General features: G+C 44.2%; 1 protein-coding gene across 1 annotated transcript; it reads left to right on the top strand.

Moving 5' to 3' along the window:
* Positions 1-465: 465 nt before the first annotated feature.
* LOC143942178 (Fc receptor-like B) lies at positions 466-17,027 on the top strand. Its single transcript, XM_077463435.1, has 6 exons — positions 466-553; positions 1,449-1,469; positions 6,388-6,654; positions 6,738-7,010; positions 10,411-10,701; positions 16,936-17,027. Exons 1-6 carry the CDS (start codon positions 466-468, stop codon positions 17,025-17,027), a joined length of 1,032 nt encoding a protein of 343 aa, XP_077319561.1.
* The last annotated feature ends 1,857 nt before the right edge of the window (positions 17,028-18,884 follow it).

Here is an 18,884-nt window from a genome sequence, read left to right as displayed (position 1 = left end):
CTAAGGGGACCCCGAAGACACTATATTTAAAGGATTTTTTTGTTTTATTGTTGCACTGTAAGCATCATTTAAATAATTTCTCCTCATTAAAATTTGCATTGATACATGTCCCCCAGGGCAGTACCCAGGCCCCCATACTCGCTTTGAAAATGGGGACTTTTGATTTTTCAAGTTCGGGTCTCATAGACTTTAATAGGGTTTTCTGTTCGGGTCAGAACTTTTTTCTGTTTGGGAGTTTTGGTGTTAACCGGAGGAGGGGGTGTTCAGCCCAACTCTACCGGGTACAAGGCCAGCATTGTCCTCCCTAAAATGTATTATGAGTTTTGTTTAGACTATCATATCATATAAACCAGAAATGACATCTGATCCGCTATACTGTTTCTACCTACTTTTTCTACCTACTTTGTCGAGATTGGTTTTTAACTCTGGTAAAATGTCTATAAATAACACTCAGGAAGTGAGAAGATGGTCAAAACTTCTGATTCTCAGAAAGGCAGTCATAACTTTCAGGTACCAGCTACCATGTCTGTCTTCCTCGCCATCATGTTCCTGTGTAAGTAGAACGTTTTTTATTCTTTACATTATGTGAGTATTGGTAGAGTGTCTTTTCTTTGAGATTATGTGGAATACACAAATCATCTCATTTCTTTGAACCTGTTGAAGGTTCTACACAAGATACACTTATTATATTTGTATCTGTTGACTAGTGCTGCTTTATAACTATTGATTGTAAGCTCTGTCCATGGTCTTGTCACACAGGCTAGAAGGCTCCCAATCACGGGGGTATGTGTCCTCATTCTTCTGCTGAGTGGCCCTTGTCTCATTTCATATTTTCCTAGTAGATCCCAGCCTTGTATCTCCACCACTCAGGTTAACTTATACAGCTTTTGAGAGGTAGGGGTCTGATCCCTCCTTAGGGGAGCTGAATGAGGGTGCCTGGTTTGGGGACAAGGTGAATACATACTTCAAAGTTTGATTTGAACCGAACAAGGGTGAAGAGGAAGTTGATGATAAAAAAAGAGCTTCATATAAGTGATGGTGGTGGGTTGGATGGTGGATGCATAAGGCATAAAAGACGAGTCTTGGTAAGAAGGTTACGATGGAAGCATGGGAGGATCTGAAGGGTAATATGCCCAATCACTGTTATAAGGGGGCTTATGGGGTGAATATGAGGGCATTTGATGCCTACACTATTGTGGAGTGGCTACATAAGGTCTGATTGCTTAATCCAACCTCACCAAACCATGCTTTCGTTTTTTAAATTGTATTTGTGAAGAAAGAGTGACAGTTCCAATGTTCTTCTGACTTGAGAAAATCTGGATCATAACAATATTCTTGTTAGAATTGTATACATTTTCACTGAAATTGGAAGAGAACAAAATGACAAAAACACATAATGACATATACTGTACATGATATTTCCTAAATCGTGTATTTTTTATTTTCAGCTTTAAACATGGGAAAATCTGGTGAGTACAGAACTAAAACCGATACCATAAATATCACTAATAATATAAAAAAAAATCCATGTGAGCCTAAAGTTTTCTGAGTGATCTATGTGAAGGGGTTTGGGTCATTAATTACCATTTTCAAGAAGTTTTCAAAATCAGCGCGGGTAAGCCAAAATTTGCACACAATTACACTTAAACTTTTGTTTGAATATATCACAGAAATGCTTGTTGGGAAGGTCCACAGTGCTGAGATTTTAATTTGGGTTGAACTTAAATTCAACAAAATTTTTTAAAGTTCAAATTTGATAGAATTTCTAAAGTGCCCAGACCAGCATCAGCTCGATCGGCCTGTATGCAGCCACAGTCAGCTCCACCGGCCCAATCATCCTCTATGTGTGTAGAGAAACCGCCCCACCGTCCTCTCCGGAGACTCGTCATGTGCTCAACCGGATGTGACGTCACCCCCTAACCCAGAGCAGGCTGAGATTCCAGCAGTGGTGGTCCATCCATACAGGGTACAGGGCGCTGCCCCTCTAATCCATGGGCCCAGCCCCTAATCTACATGCAGGGCACCGGTCACATGGATTCCAATCGGGGTTTTCTTTTTTTTGGAATTAAATGATTAGAGCTTGAGGCTCTAAAAGGGCTTCAAAAAAGGATGGGCTTGGGGTGCAGAGCACTGTGCCCCGAGCCCACCCAGTTGTGTGACATTTGCAAATGAATATTCATTGCTGTCTTCCTGATTCACCCCCTGGCCAATCAGGTTACGGGCCCTGAGACCTGTCACCCAATTGGCTGAGAGGAGAAGTGATCCTAATGGCCACCAATTAAGAGGAGGAGATGCAGTGGAAGTCACTGCCTGCCACCCAGAGGAGGCGCTGCCCGCGACCTAGATTGGGTAACTGTGGGGCTGATGACTGACTGACTGAGGGGGCTGGATATGAGTGCATGGTTTGTGCCCCCCCAAAAAAATATACTGCCAGCTGCCACTGGTTCCCAGCACAGCTAGGGAACTGACCATGCTTTGCTCTCCTCTTTAGTGTGTTCAGTTTGTTATAGGAAAGCAGAGGGACTGGTAGGATCACCAGGGATTTCACATAAAGAAAGCAATACAAAGGGAGCAGGAGACTTCCTCATACAAGTACATGCTACAGCAGGAACATATCAGGAATATGAAAGGTTAGGGTAACCTTTTTTTTTTTTTAAAGTGGTTGTAAAGTCTAAACATTTTTTTACCTTAAAGCATTCCTTGCTCTAAGGTAATAAAATGTTTAGGTGTCAGCTTTTTTTTTTTTTAAATGGCTCAGGCAGGGAAAGTTAATCCTCAAGGTTTTTTACCTTAATGCCTTCTATGCATGAACTTTAAAAACTTTCAGCATGTAGCAGTCCCCCTCCCCAATCAGACCTACAATACTTACTCTATCCCGATCCAGCAATGTACATGAGAGCAGCTGCTCTCCCAGGTTTCTTCCTCCTCATTGGCTGAGCCATTGGCTCCTGTTACTGTCAGTCATAGCCAATGAGCCAATTAGGAGAGAGTGGGGGTGGGGTAGAGCTGTGCTACATGTGTGAATGGACACAGAACCGCGGCTTGGGAACAGGCCTGCTTGGATGCCCCCATAGGAAGCTTCTTGCTATGGGGCACTTGGCAGGAGGGAGGGGCCAGGGGTGCCTGGAAGGGACCTGAGAAGAGGAGGATCTGGATTCTGCAAAACTATTACACAGAGCAAGTAAATATAACGTGTTTGTTATTTAAAAAATATGAAGGCCCACAGGATAGCTAGTCCGTAGTGCTCACTCCCAGAGCTAGAGGTGGACTGGGGGCCCCGGACCTCCTTAACCACTTGGGATCCGCGCTATTGCAAAATTACGGCAACAGCGCGGACCCACATTTCCGGGACTACGTCTATTGACGTGGTCCCGGTTACGAGCGGCCTGCGCGCCCCCTGAGGGGCGCGCGCGGCGCGCTCTGTGATCGGCGAGTCCGTGAGACTCGCCTGATCACCGATCCGTGTAAGGGGTCGATCCCGACCCCTTATCACGTGATCAGCTGTCAGCCAATGACAGCTGATCATGTGATAAAACGGAGCCGGTAATCGGCTAGTATTCCTCCTCGCGCTGACAGCGCGAGGAGAAAAAAAAAAAGCCGATCGCCGGCGGCCGTGTTCGGGACATCAGTCCCGATCACGGCCAGCAATTCAAACGGACACCTGCCCCCTGCCAGTGCACACCTGCCACCCGCAGTGCCATCCTGAAATAAAGTAAGTGCCCCCCTGTCAGTGCCACCCAGCAGTGCCCATAGTGCCCACAGTGCCACCCAGCAGTGCCCACAGTGCCACCCACAGTGCCACCCACAGTGCCACCCAAAATCTGCCTCAAAGGTGCTGCACCCCAGTGCCGCCCATCAGTGCCCAGCAGTGCCGCCCATCAGTGCCCAGCAGTGCCGCCCATCAGTGCCCAGAGGTGCCACCTATCAGAGCCACCTATCAGTGCCACCTATCAGTGCCCATCAGTCCCATCTATCTGTGGTACCTATCAGTGCCCATCCGTGCCACCCATCCGTGCCACTTATCCGTGCCACCCATCCGTGCCATCTTATCTGTGCCCATCTTTGCCCATCAGTGCCGCCTTATCTGTGCCCATCGGTGCCGCCTTATCTGTGCCTATTAGTGCCGCCTTAACTATGCCTATCAGTGCCCACCAGTGCAGCCTATCAGAGCCCACCAATGCAGCCCATCAGTGCCCACCAATGCAGCCCATCAGTGCCCACCAATGCAGCCTATCAGTGCCGCCTAATCAGCGCACTTCAATGAAGGAGAAAAATGACCCGTTTGCAAAATTTTATAACAAACTATTAAAACATGATTTTTTTTTTTTTTTTTTTTGCATCTTTTTTTGTTTGTTTAGCAAAAAATAAAACTCCGAGCTGTAACTAAATACCACCAAAAGAAAGCTCTATTTGTGGGAAAAAAATGATAAAAATTTCATTTGGGTACAGTGTTGTATGACCGCGTAATTGTCACTCAAAGTGCATCAGCGCTGAAAGCTGAAAATTGGTCTGGGACTGAGGGGGGTTTAAGTGCCCAGTAAGCAAGTGGTTAAATATTATTATGCTACACACTTGAAACCGGTCATAGTATGGTCCCATAGAATGTCATCCAGTGTGTGGTCTGACATTGAAATGAGCATTACTACCCCGGTCCACCCCTGCTCGCTGATTTGGGCAGAATTGGAAACCTCCATACATCAACTTAGGAACCTTTCTCTCCGCCCCATGCTCTTTACCCTTTCTATTTGGAAGAAATGTGCCCAACGTTTCTCCCTGACCTCTCTGTGCTCGCCATTATTAAACGTATTGTTCAACCCTGACATCCCGGACAGCCTGTCTTACCCACACATGCTCCCTTGGACACGTGCGGGCGTTTTCCAACTTCGTAACCTGGTACATCCACTTACGCATTCGCTTCTATCCTTCGCTGACATTCAACGTAAATTTCAGGTCCCCAAGGGTTTTTTTACTCCTATCTTCAAATCAGACATTACTTTAGCTCCAAAAACCCCACCCTTACCTTGAATAACCCTACCCCTTTTGAACTTCTCTGCTCCCAAGGTCCACACCAAACGAGACTCATCTCTGAGATTTACAAGTATTTACAGGCCTCTCCCTCTCTTTCTGGCCCAGGTCACCTCTATATGCGTAAGTGGTCTCGGCTTCTTGGCTAGACCATTACCACCCCCCAGTGGCTGAAAATTTGGGAGACTGCCTCTAAATCGTCTCGATGTGTAGAACAGAAAGAGACAATATATAAAATCCTGATGTTTTGGTACAGGACCCCACAGCTCCTACATAAATACGATCCCCGGGCTTCCCCACTCTGCTGGAGATGTCGGAAGGCTATTGGATCTCTTTTTCACATCTTCTGGGAATGTTCGGTCATTAAACCTTTTTTGTCCTCGGTCCATGTATATTTGCAAGAACTGTCCGACACCATCCTTCCTCTAACCCCAATCCACTTTCTGTTAGGCTTACTCTTTCCCGACCTGCCTGCCAATGTTCAGAAACTCTTAGGCTATATTCTATTGGCAGCAAGACGGGCCATACCAGTCAGATGGCTGTCGCAGTCCCCGCCAACACTCCCACAGATATTGCAAACGCTGGAACAGATCTGTAGGATGGAGCACCTTACCGCTGTTATTCATGATACTTTGCCTAGCTTTTCCCAAGTTTGGGACTTATGGGACCATTCCCAACTTAATCCGGGACTCCCTACAGCCCCCCCTTAAGGATTACCTGATGTCTTTCCTTACCCCCCCCCCTCGCCAGTATATGTCTCTCCCCGAGGATGCCTCAGTCTGGTATAGGCTCCTCCCGGAAATGAGCGTACCCCAGATCCAGTGGTTGGCTATGCTTTTCTTGCAGACACGTAGCTATCTGGCCTACCCACCCATTGGACTCTCTCCTACACCCCCCCCTCCTGACTCTTCCCCCCCGTCCCCCCCGTTGCCAGATGCATTATTGCTTTAACTGAGCCTGTGACTTGATATTGCCTGACCATTATATTACTGTGTTTATTTTCTGTTTATTTTCTGCTTATTTTTCTTTTCTTGCTCTTTGGCCTATGGTCTGTAACATTGTTGACACTGACAATCATTTGTTGTTATACTTCCCTCTGTATATTCTCTCTGAAAATTTTCAATAAAAATACAATTGATAAAAAAAAAAAATATGTGCCTTTAATATCACTTTAAGAGGAGACGTTTTCATTGTTTAAAATAAAGATCTACCAACGTGCGAGGAAATCTCTGTGCCCAGGACTACAAACATTCCCATTTCTATAGAGAATTTATTTTTCTCATACAAGATGTGTTCACCTCTCTGTGTTTTGCTGCACACTGTGCTCTCTATGTGTTCTGTGTGATCTCTTTTCTTCTATAGGAGGGGCCATCAAACCTATGGTGACCTTCACACCCAACTGGGGGAATATAATATTCTATGACAATGTGACTCTAACATGTGATGTGCCGTCTACTGTACCAGAGGAGCCCCGGACCTATCACTGGTACAAAGATAAGAGACCAATACCTGGAGATCAACAGAGACTTCATATCATTAGATCTTCAATAGAGGAGGGCAGAGGAGATTACCAGTGCCAGACCATCGGTGGTGATATCAGTGATCCCGTCTTCCTAAATGTTACAGAACGTGAGTCGTCCATCTCATCTCCATCATTACAGATTGTTGGGTGTGAATAGAACAACCTAAAGTATCATTTTATTACATTTCAGATCTTGTCCTCCTGCAGAGACCTCCATCTGCCATCTATGAAGGAGACCCCCTGACTCTGAGATGTCATCATATGAAATATTTTAAGGCAATAAACCCAAAATTCTACAAGGATGATCAGGAGATAAAATCATCAGAATCCGACTCCACATTCCATATTCCTAATATAACGAGGAGTCAGTCTGGACGGTACAAATGTACTAAACAAATACAATTACGTTATGATGAGTCAATTGTGATAGAGGACTCAGATGAATCCTTTATCTCTGTGAAAGGTAAATGAATGTCGTATATAAACTGTATTCTTAGAAATATTAGTAGATCCAGAGGAAGGTGAACTCCCAGAAATAATATGATCTGTGAAGTGATTCTGTTGCAGAAATAAAAAGAAGAAAATTGGTTGTAAAGACTAAAGATTTCCATTCTCGGCATTCAGGTAAAAGAACGTTCCCTTCTGTGCTTCCCCCCAAACACTTACCTGTCACCTCTCTCTATCCAGCACTGACCCCACCAGCACTCCTCTCTCCTCTCTTCCTCCAATCACAGCACACAGAGGCAGCCATTGGCTCCTGCTGCAGCCAATCCAATTCTGTGAGGAGGGAGTGGGGTGTGTGTCTATGGACAGTGGGGGTGTAATCACATGAACCCCTCCATAGTACACAGCTTGTTATGGGGGTACTCAGAAGGGAGGAGGAGCCGAGAGCGCCAGCAGGGGACCCCAGAAGAGGAGGAGAGAGATTATTACAGATCAGGTAAGTATCACATGTTTATTATTTCATAAAAAAATGAAGCTTTGGAATCACTTTAGATATCACCCCCCATTTCTTGAATCTTCACCCCCTCCATGTGTTATTCTTCCATCTACTGGCCCCAATTTACATCTCAGGAGCCCATAGGCAGAGAATTCTGAAGTGCCGCCTTGCCCCCCAAAAAAACAGCTCTAATCAATACGCTCACCCCAAACATAAATTCCTTCTGAAAGTTAAAATGCTCCCCAAACAAAGATGCAAAAATTCCCCAATCCAAATCCCCCCTCCTAGCACAAATCCTCTCCTCCAAATCACCCCTCCTAACACAGATCTTCTCCCACAAACCCCCCTCTTAGCACAAATCCTCTCCCCCACATCCCCCCTCCTAGTGTAAACTCCCTCTCCCCAAATCCCCACTACTAGTGTAAATCCTTCCACCAAAACCCCCTCCTAGCACAAATCCTCTCCCCAAAATACCCCCCCCATGCCCCTCCTGGTATATGTTCTTCCCCAAAATTCCCCTCCTAGCTCAAATCTTCTCCCCCAAAGCCCCCTCCTAGATGTAAACCCCCCTCCAAATTCTCCTCCTAGTACAAATCCTCTCCCAAAAATCCCCACACCTAGCACAAATCCCCTAAATCTGTCCTCTTAGCACAACCCTCTCCAAATCTCCCTTCCCAGCACAAATCCCTGCTCCCCAATTCTCCTAGCACAAATTTCCAAATTCAGCCCCTTAATACATACATCCCCCATTCCTCCTCCTAGCACAAATCCCCCCATTACCCTTCCCTTCCTAGCACTAACAGCCCCCCTCCAATCTTACAGGAGTAGTAAGGGGTTGGAAAGCTCTCTGTGCCCCCCAGGCTGCCCCCCATGAACATTGTACCCACACCCGATACAAGCCCAGATAGGAGAAGTGTCAGTGAGGAGGGAGCTGGGATAACAGTGCTCCTCCATACAGCAGAAAACACAGGATCCTTAGCCCCCCTTTAATTTCCTGAGCCCTCAGAGCTGTGCACGTCTGCAAATCTTTTCCCCCCTCACTTCCAAGTCTCGTTGGCCTTTCTGGGGCACCAGGAACCGTTGGTATCAAAGGACTCAGGTGTGATCACACACAAGTGCCCCCCATGGGAAGCAGCTTCTTATGGGGGGCACTGACCAGAGAAGAGGGACCAGGAGCGCCGGCGGGCGGAGGTTCCCACCCCTGCTATGTGTGATTTCATTGCACAGAGTAGGCAAGTATAGATGTGTTTGTTATGTAAGGCTGGGTTCCCACCTCCAACGGATGCGGCTCGCAGCAGGGGGTCTGATGCGTCCCTCATCTCTGTTTCAGGTATGAATCAGGGTAAAATTTTTGCCGGAATTTGGCCGTGAAATGGAGTAAAAGATGCACAGCGTTCCTATGCAACCACAATGGAGATATGTGAACCGGCTCCATAGGGAGACGGTCACAATCTCCTATCATGTGAATTGAATGCGTCGAAACTCACATCAAATTCACAGGTGTGAACACAGCCTTAAAATTTTTTTAAAAATGTACCTTTACAGCCCCTTTAACCTCCCTGGCGGTATGATTCAGTCTGGAATAAGGTGCTGAAAGCGGTACAATTATTTTGCATGGAAATCTGGCTTTTATTTTGTAGTCCTGTAATTCTTAGGAATAACGCTCTGAAATCTCTTCAAACCAGAGTCTAGCAGACATCCCGGGTATGATAAAGTTTATAATATAATAAAGAATACTAAAAATTATTCAATAATGTAATCAAATCCAAAAAAAAATGAAAAAGGGACATGTTTTGGTTGCTATGGACAATCTCCAAATTCCAAGCAGTAAAAAACTGTATTTATAATATAAAAGTGCATGCAGGGCATTGCACAAACCACTAGGGACAAAGGGGGTGTGTATTTTTTACTACAGCACTGTAATCTGTAAGATTACAGTGTTGTGTGTGTTTTGTGTCTTTTACGTCGCAGGGAACGGAGCTCGGCGGCATTTGGCACTGTGAATCGAGCGCAGGACGGCTCGATCACACAGCGCGGAGGACATCGCTGGATCCAGGGGACAAGGTAAGTAACGTTACCTGTGTCCTCCCCTGCATCGAGCGGTGCAAGCCCGAGTCTGGCTCGGGGTTCCCGCTATTGTAATTAAAATTCCAACCCGAGCCAGACTCGGGATTACCGCTAAGGAGGTTAATCACCACCTTCCTCATTCGCTTCCAAATGTCCTCATTTTTATCAGCATATCAGTGGAGCACATCCAGCATTTGATCGGGTCTTCTTGTATGAGCAGAAAACCCAAATACTCTCAGATCTGCCAACATCCAATGTGTGATGATCCATGCTGATTGACAGCCTCAGCTCTGATCCTATGTGAAGGGGGTGTGTCCTTTCCCTCCAATCAGCTCTCAGAGCTCTCCTCACTGATGTATCTTCAGCTCCACCCCCCTTTTTATTGCTCTACAAGCTTTATAAATTCTGGACTTTGAACAGCTGTAGAGAAGAGAAGTTCGCATTAAACATTTACAACTTATGTAGGAGGATTTGTTTCATCTCTGTGTATCACCTGAGACCAGTCCCTTCACTGGGTATATGGAAGGGTTTACAACCACTTTAATACTTTATACAGGGGGACTCCCTTACAGCACTGGAGCTCTGAGCCCCGTTATCATTCGGTAGATTGCCCGATTGAAATTTGTATGATTGTGTTGGCTTCCTCCCGTGTCTCGGTTTACCACTCACCATTTAAATATACAAACAAATAGAATAAATGACTTGTGACAAAGCTGTCCTTACTGGGTTCTCTAATGACGTGTATTATTGTGGTGGATACAAAAGGCCAACTGCACAGCATTGTGTGATTATCAACATTTAGAGAATAAATAATGTATTCCCATAATTTATCATTTCTAACAATTTCCTCTTCCAGAGCTCTTCTCCCATCCGGAAATAAAAATAACTGCTTATTGGGTAATAGAAGGAGATGAGATGACGGTGAGATGTGACATCAGACTGGATCCGCTCAGAGGCGGCACAGAGCTGCACTTTGCCTTCTACAGAGATGGACGGACTGTGCGGGGATACGATGTATCTGATACATACAGAGTGCCGTCATCTCAGCTGGAGGATTCTGGGAAATATACCTGTGAAGTGAGGACGGCGTCCGGCACTGTGAAGAAGATGAGTGATGGGCTCTATATCCAGATAATGCGGATACACGGTGAGCTTAATGAACTGAATTAGCCTCTGATCTGTACATGTTCTGTCTCTAATATCACTGTATGGAAAATAAATACCTCCTGAGACCCAGTCTGTATAGATAGTTTGACAACTTGCTGACTTTAGAAGATCCACAGGCACTGTTAGACCATCAAGACAATGGAGAAGAGAGTCCATTGTAATTTGTTCCAGACTGGCAAATACAATGGATGTTTTGGGGGGTGGGGGTTTGCATGTGGAAATACATTTTGATCTTAAAGCCCCCAGTTCCTTAAAAGTTCCTTCAATAAACAGTAAAAAATAAACTAATACAGTACGCAGGAAAGAAAGGAGTTCCTAGCTAAGGGCTGAAAAAGGCTGTGCTTACTAGACATGTGCACACTGAAATATTTTGTTTCGGAATTTCCTTTTCATCCGAAAAATAAATTTATTTAGTTACTCCCGAAATTCGTTTTTATTTATTTACTTTTTCATGAAAAAAATGCATTCGTTCGAAAATCCAAAATAATTAAGGTTGAATCTGTAATTGAAGGCTTATGGTGTCCGTCGAATGTTCAAAGAAGATTTGACGGAGCAGCTAAACTGTACGACTCCGTATAGTTTAGCTGCTCTGTCGGATCTTCTTAGAACTTTCTACAGACACCATAAGCCAAAGATTCGACGTTTGTATGTTTTTCGCTGCTTTGTCGAATCTTTGTCGTTCATGTTGAATGTATATAGTTCAAACAGAAAATGGACTGGTGATAGTGATCACTGATCAGACAGGTAACAAGATAGGGTATATAGAATCTCAATCTAAAATATAGAATCTATAATAATAAACCCCCCCCCCCCCCCCCACAACACGGGCAGCCTCTGAGGCTATCACAAAACTAGCAACACTAGTATCACTATCAAGTTCACAACACTAACACAATAGCAGCAGATTATTATGAAAAAGTTAAGTTGAACTGTAGCTTGCTTCACTGTTGTTCTGCTGTTGTGCCTATGCTTAATTGCTAAATAATTCAGGTTCTCTGACAAACGGACCAGCTAAGATTGACTGTCTTCTGAAATTATTCAGTGCCTGTGTGTCTCTCTCTGCTAGCAATCGTAAGTGAAAGTAAGTTGGATGTACGTGTGTACTTAGTTCCAGCTATTTTACTGCTCCTCCTCTTTGGTTACAATCAGCCAATAACATTCATCATCATCATTATTTTTATTTTACTTCCCCCACCCAATTCCAGCAGCGATCTTTTCTCTCTATGTCGAATCTTTCCTCTCTACTTCGAATCTTTTCTCTCTATGTAGAATAATCCTGGACTAATAGAGTTAAAGTGGTTGTAAACCCTTACAACACACTTTGACCTACAGGTAAGCCTAGATTAAGGCTTACCTGTAGGTCCACGAAATATCTCCTCAACCTATACGGTTTAGGAGATATTTGCCCGAAGACAGGCACCGTACACACGTAGACAGCGGCGCGCAGGTGCACTGAGCGCGGCATTTTCAACGACGGAGCTGCCGCGCGTGTCAGCTCCCATGCGCATGCGCGGGAGTGACGTCATCACGGCTTCGCCAAATGACAGCGGTGGAGCTGCGAGACCCACCGAGAAGATGGATGCGCCGGACTACAGGGGACAGCGGTGACTTCGCTGGCTCCTGTGTCAGGTAAGTGACACATAATGGACTACTATGCGATGCATAGTACTCCATTATGCTTTGCCTTTGCAGGGAATGAAAGAGGAAGTAAACTCATCAGGGTTTACTTCCTCTTTAAGGTTAGGCACATTCCACCAAAGGTTCAATAGACACAGATTGTTATTGTCAGAATCATGTCGAATCTCCTATTCCATATCGAACTGTTGTCACAATGAAAATGAAAATAAAGCATTTGTTTATGTCGGATCTTTCGTTTTTCGGATTATGCACTTTCGTTTGTTAAAACGATAATGAAAATACCTGAAATTCGGACAAAAATGCATTCGGACGAAAACGAATGCACGTGTCTAGTGTTTACAATAATGGTACTTGTGGGCCAGAGCCTAGGGTGGCGGGGTAAGATGAGCAGCACCAAGACTCAACATTTACACATTGTGATACATTATTATCTATACTTTTTTTATTCCTTTCCCTTATTTACTTTCCCTTATGCCTCGTACACACGATCAAACAATCCGGCGGACTAAGAAAGTATTTTTGCACTCCAATCTGTCCGCCGGACTCGCATTTCAGCGGACAATCCGGCCGTGTGTGTGCCAGTCCGCCGTACTTTTGAAATGAACGGACGGAAAAGTCCGCTCATTTTGAGCGAGGCTCCAGGTAGCCAGGACCAGCGAAGGAGGCATCGCTGGCCCTGTCACCTGGTATGGACTTAATGGGGAACCCCTACGCCGAAAAATTGGCGCGGGGTCCCCCCTAGGTCCATATCAGACCCTTATCCGAGCACGCTACCCGGCCGGCCAGGAAAGGGCCTGGGGACGAGCGAGCGCCCCCCCCTGAGCCGTCCCAGGCTGCGTGCCCTCAACATGGGGGGGTGCCTTGGGGAAGGGGGGCCGCACGCCCCCCCCCACCCCAAAGCACCTTGTCCCCATTTGATGAGGACAAGGGCCTCTTCCCGACAACCCTGGCCGTTGGTTGTCGGGGTATGCGGGTGGGGGGCTTATCGGAATCCGGGAACCCCCTTTAATAAGGGGGCCCCCGGATCCCGGCCCCCCACCCTGTGTGAATGAGTATGGGGTACAATGTACCCCTACCCATTCACCTGTGAAAAAAAAGTAAAAAAAAGCACACAACACACAAGGGTTAAATTAGTTTATTGCACAGCTCTGGGAGTCTTCTTCCGTCTTCGGGGGTTCTTTGCCGGACTCCTTCGCTATCTTCTGCTAGATCTTTTACTAGTAGAGGAGCCCGGCTTTCTTCTTTGCTGCCGCCGCCCTCTTCTTCCGACTTCGGGGGTCTTGTCCCCCTCTTCGGTCTTCTGTCATCGCCGTCGCCGTCTTCTGTTCTTCTCTTCTTCTCTTCTGGAGATGTTGCCTCGTCGCTGCCTCCAGTCACAATGGCAGGGACGCGGCGTGCAGTGACTTATATAGGGACATCCATACCAGGTGACGGGGCCAGCGACGCCTCCTTCGCTGGCCCCGGCTACCTGGAGACGCGCTCAAAATGAGCGGACTTTCCTTTGCGTGTGTGGGCGAGTCCGTTCATTTAAAAAATAAGGCGGATAGTCCAGTGGACTTAGTACGCCGTATTAGTCCGCCGCAAAAGTGCCGTGTATGGGCAGGTAGCTCGTTCTTAAAGTCCGGCGGACAGTCTGCTACGTGTGTACATGGCATAAGTCTTCCTTCCCTTATTCAATTTACATTAGTATTCCCTTAGGCTTTTTTCCTTTCCAATATTCTCTTTCCCTTAGTCATTCTTTCCCTTACTTGTTATGTGCTTCCCTTATTCTCTTTCCCTTTGTCATTCTTCCCTCGCTTATTCTCTTTCCCTAAGTCTTTATTCCCTTCCCTTATTTTCTTTCCCTTACTCTTTATTCCATTCCCTTATTCTCTTTCTCTTTGTCATTTTTCCCTTCCCTTATTCTCTTTCCCTTAGTCCTTATTCACTTTCCTTATTCTCTTTCCCTTAGTCTTTATTTTCTTCCCTTATTCTCTTTCCCTTAGTCATTATTCCCTTTCCTTATTCTTTTTCCCTTAGTTTTTCTTCCCTTCCTTTATTCTCTTCCCCTTAGTCTTTATTCCCTTTGCTTATTCTCTTTCTCTTTGTTTTTTTTTTCCATGTCCTTATTCTCTTTCCCTTAGTCATTCTTGCTTCCCTTATTCTCTTTCTCTTTGTTTGTTTTTTCCCTTCCATTATTCTCGTTCCCTTAGTCTTTATTCCCTTAGGCCGCGTACACACGGGCGGATTGTCTGCCCAACTAAGTTCGGCAGACAATCCGACAGACAGTCCGTTCAAAATTAGCATGAACGGACTTGACCACACACGATGAGCAGACAGTCCGCTGAAAGCGTGCGCGATGACGTGTACAGCACGTACGACGGGACAAGAAAAACTACGTCCTATACACTGCAATGCAACCTTCGGCCGTGTAAACCCTTTCTGAGCATGCGCCATACTTAGTCCGTCCAACTTGCCTACACACGAGCGGACTGTCCGCTGAAACCAAGTTTGGACGGACAAAACCAAGTTTGAACGGACTGTCTTACGGAAATTCCGTAAGACTTTGTTCGTCAGATTGTCCGCTGAAAAAGTCCGCTGAAGCCCACACACGAGCGGATTGTCCGCTGAAACACTGTTCAGCGGACTAAGTTGGACAGACAATCCGCCCGTGTGTACGCGGCCTTATTCTATCCCCCTTAGTCTTTCTTCCCTGCCTTTATTCTCTTCCCCTTTATTCATTATTCCCTTTCGTTATTCTCTTTCCTTTAGTCATTCTTCCCTTATTCTCTTTCCCTTAGTCTTTATTCCCTTCCCTTATTGTCTTTCCCTTAGTCTTTATTCCCTTCCCTTATTCTCTTTCCCTTAGTCTTTATTCCCTTCCCTTATTCTCTTTCCCTTAGTCTTTCTTTCCTTCCCTTATTCTCCTTTCCTCTCCATCTTTTAGCTATTTCTAGAAATCTGTGTCTACCTTCAGTTGGAGAACTGTTGGAGAGAGGAAGTGTGGGGAAGTTTAGAGAAATCAAAAGAATCTTCACGTCCGGGAACACAAAGATTCTCTCTTCTCTCTTTTAATTGGTGGAATCTAGAGCTGAAATTCAGTTGAGAATATAAGGCAGACCCCGTGCTGCCTTCATTAGTACATTCTAGCATTGGCTCTAGGAATGAGGCCTGAGTTCACCATTGCAATTGGTTTGTGGCAAAGCCGTGGGATTTGCAAAGTTTTGAATCACAAGCCAAAAAGTCTGCAGGTTCACCCTAAAAAATAAGGAACAATAAGAACCAATTATTTAAAATAATAGATTACTCGGTCCTGTCTATAAAAGAGTGGGCTCACAATGGCAGCCATATTGTCTATTTATGTTGTAGCTTTTAGAGAGAGCTGATAATTCTGTGTGGGCAGAGATACTTTTTTAAAATTAAATATTATTATTTTATTTATTTTTGCCATTGGTACATGACCCCATGGCAGTGCCCAGCTTCCTATACCTTCTGTTTAAGAATAGCTTGCTAAAAAGCCCTAAAATGGCCAGAATAATAAGATTTGCCTCCCATCCATTGACTTTACTAGTGTTTGCTTCCAAGTTTGTGAACTTTGAGCAAGATTCATGAACTGCTTGAGAACTGAACCCAAGCTGATTTGCTCATCACTTATTAGTTCATACTGAAATAATCACAATACAAGGGGTAGGGTTTGGTAAAGGGAAGTCATAACAATAAAGGCCTTCTTCTTCTCCATCATTCAGATGGACTTACAGCAGCATTGTGTCCAAATAGGGCCCTGATGTTGGGGACTTGTATCTTCTCTCTTCATTAACCAACAGTTATATTTAACCACTGATCCCAGCCCAGTAATAGTTCAGGCTCTAATTAAAAGATATTAATTTTTGACACTGGGCAGAAAATTATTGCAGAAGCTCTACATAGTAAAAACGCTGCCATAAAGGAGTCAATACTGGTCAAGTGTCAATGGCCAGAGTCCCTAATGAACATTAATTGGAACCCTAATTGGGGCACTAATTCCACATGGAATAACCCGCATGGAGTAGAATTAGCGCTCCCACAAGAACTCCATCTACATGGACTAACCCTAATTGGGGCACTAATTCCACATGGAACCCTAATTGAATCTCTCACAATTTAATTTCCTTTTATGTCATGGTCAAGTCAATAATGCGTCCTAAAAGAGAGGTCCATAATATGAAGATACTGGGCAGAGAAATTATTGTAAAAGCTTTTCATAGTAAAAAAATCAGTTAAATTTAAAGTGGAAATGCATCTTTTTAATGGTTTGCCAACAAATGGATTTGTAGGATTGGTCAGCCAGTCTTGTGATTTATGCTTCTCTTGAGCAAGTGACACACTTATCTCCCAGTTCAGCTTCATTTCTTCCCGTGTCACCTGTCCTCCTATTATTGGAATAAGTTAGAACATATTACTGGAAAATAAAACAGCGTCATTTCTTCTGTCCAATGAGAAGGAAGCTAATCCAGATCCTTCATATACATTCAGAATTTTTAATAGTTCAAAATTGCATAAATAGCATTTTTTAATTATCTAAAAATCACATGACTTCCATCTCTGGTTCTCTCTTCAGATTACACGGTGCAGAATATTATACGCCTGGTGATCTCTGGATTTGTATTATCTGCTGCCGTATGTTTCATCTACTTCCACAACAAGTGGTAGAGAAGAAGATCATCTAGGAATCTGAAGACCTCAATGAAACATCTAAGTGAACATGGAAAAGGTCTTGGCTGAATTCCAGGGAATTTCATCTTTATTACATGAACTTATATTGACAAAAAACTTGATCTGATTAATCTGAAAAAAATAATGAGTGATTAAACTAATGTGCTTATAAAGTGAATACGGTGAGCGTTGGAAGTAGAAGTGGTGACTGAGATCACACATGGAGGAGAGAATAACAGGAAGGAAATAAAGTGTTTTCTTAAACTAAAAACTGAGAAGAGACCCACAACACAAATGTCACACTTTACTGATCACGTTGTTTATTCTAAGTTCTGAAAACTAAAGAAGATGTGAAGTGGGTTTTGTATATATTGGTGCAGATTTACTAAAACTGGGCAGTACAAAATCTGGCGCAGTTGTCCATGGTAGACAATCAGATTCTAACTTCAGATTGTTCAATTCAACTTTGTAAAAAAAAAAAGGGAAGCTGCTCCAGATTTTGAACTTTCTAGTTTTAGTAAATCAACCTTATTGTCTTGTTTTATTAATGGTCAGGTAATGTAGAATTATTATATGTTAACATTTTATATTCTTATTTTTAGCCAGCAGATAACATTGTAGGCTAATATTCATTCTTCCGCAATCTTCTTACCTCTTTTTGTAAAAAGCTTGTAGCCTTGTACCTACTTTTTAAGATTCTGGTTGGCGCATGCAAGGGTTAATGTAATTGTATGATATGTCTTCCCCTCTATGTGTGTGGTACCTCCCTTCTTCAGGGCCTATATATACAAGGGGAGCCGGCCTGGTGGTACAGTTTGGTGTAGAAGACCAGAATCATACAGTGAGGATCTGTGTATTATGTAAACCGTTCTACCGGCAGCATCCCACTTTAATGTGACCTGTTTTTGGGCACCCATGTAAATGGATTTTATATATCAGAAATGTCCTAATTTTAAGGTATGGGCAGCACCACTATAGAAACAGCACAGCCAAATCAATGTACAGCCAAATGTAATGTAAAGTGAAATCATCTATCACCAGCCCTACAAGTGTTTGCAAAAACTGTCATTGTGACGGGAGACACTTTGGTTGTGGTTGTATTCCATTGTTCTGTTGTGTCTGTTGACCTTGGGAGAAAAGTATATTATGGGATGTATGTCTAGATGGAGGGGAATTACTCCAGCAGCCCCTCCCTGCTGATAAGACTGTTTACTGAGGAAGTTTGAATAGACCTGACCTGTGTGTCTATTGTTATTGGACAGTTTACCCCACCCTAAATACAAGGGAGGGGGGAGTGTCCCCTAGTTGTATATCTGTTGTTACATGTGTTTGAATAAAGAGTCTGATGTTTTTCACCCTACACTGTTACGGCTAGTGACTGGGTGGGCTAAAGGGTCTTGGACCGTGTGGTACCAGACAGAGAAAGCATTTACGGCAGACATAGTCCTGTTGAGGACGGAGGTCCATTACAAAATCATACACCAAATATGATTATCCATTGAGAAAACATAAGTGATCTCTGAGCTCACACATTTAGGAAATAAAGTGATGTTCATGAGAAAATCGAAGATGAGATGAAGATGGGTTTTGTTTATATTTCCTAATATTTGCCGATGTTCTGGAAATGACAGTAAAAAATGAGCATGGTAAATTTCGATACTGAATGGAGAGAAATACAAATCCTTTGGCAGGATAAACCTCTCCCATATACAGTATATATCCCATCTGTGTATATTCAGCCATTTATCCGGAGGTCGGCTTTAATGTGCAAATCAGTACAATGTGGTAAATAGAAAAGGTGGTGGAAATTATTTCCTCCCAGGACCCGTCTCCTGAATTTCACTCATCCACTCT

The sequence above is a fragment of the Lithobates pipiens genome, unplaced genomic scaffold, assembly GCF_037356315.1.
Source record: "Lithobates pipiens isolate NorthernLeopardFrog02 unplaced genomic scaffold, aLitPip1_a1.2 Scaffold_30, whole genome shotgun sequence".
In the NCBI taxonomy this organism is placed as follows: Eukaryota; Metazoa; Chordata; class Amphibia; order Anura; family Ranidae; genus Lithobates; species Lithobates pipiens.
The sequence above is the reverse complement of the archived record's forward strand: the minus strand, read 5'-3'. Positions and strand labels throughout refer to the sequence as shown.

What these genes read in the sequence shown, in the direction of transcription:
- LOC143942178 (XM_077463435.1), top strand. Translation starts at nt 466, where the DNA reads ATGGTCAAAACTTCTGATTCTCAGAAAGGCAGTCATAACTTTCAGGTA. An exon ending in CTTCCTAAATGTTACAGAAC is followed by an intron (nt 6,655 to 6,737) that starts GTGAGTCGTCCA and finishes ATTACATTTCAG; the next exon opens with ATCTTGTCCTCCTGCAGAGA. An exon ending in CCAGATAATGCGGATACACG is followed by an intron (nt 10,702 to 16,935) that starts GTGAGCTTAATG and finishes TTCTCTCTTCAG; the next exon opens with ATTACACGGTGCAGAATATT.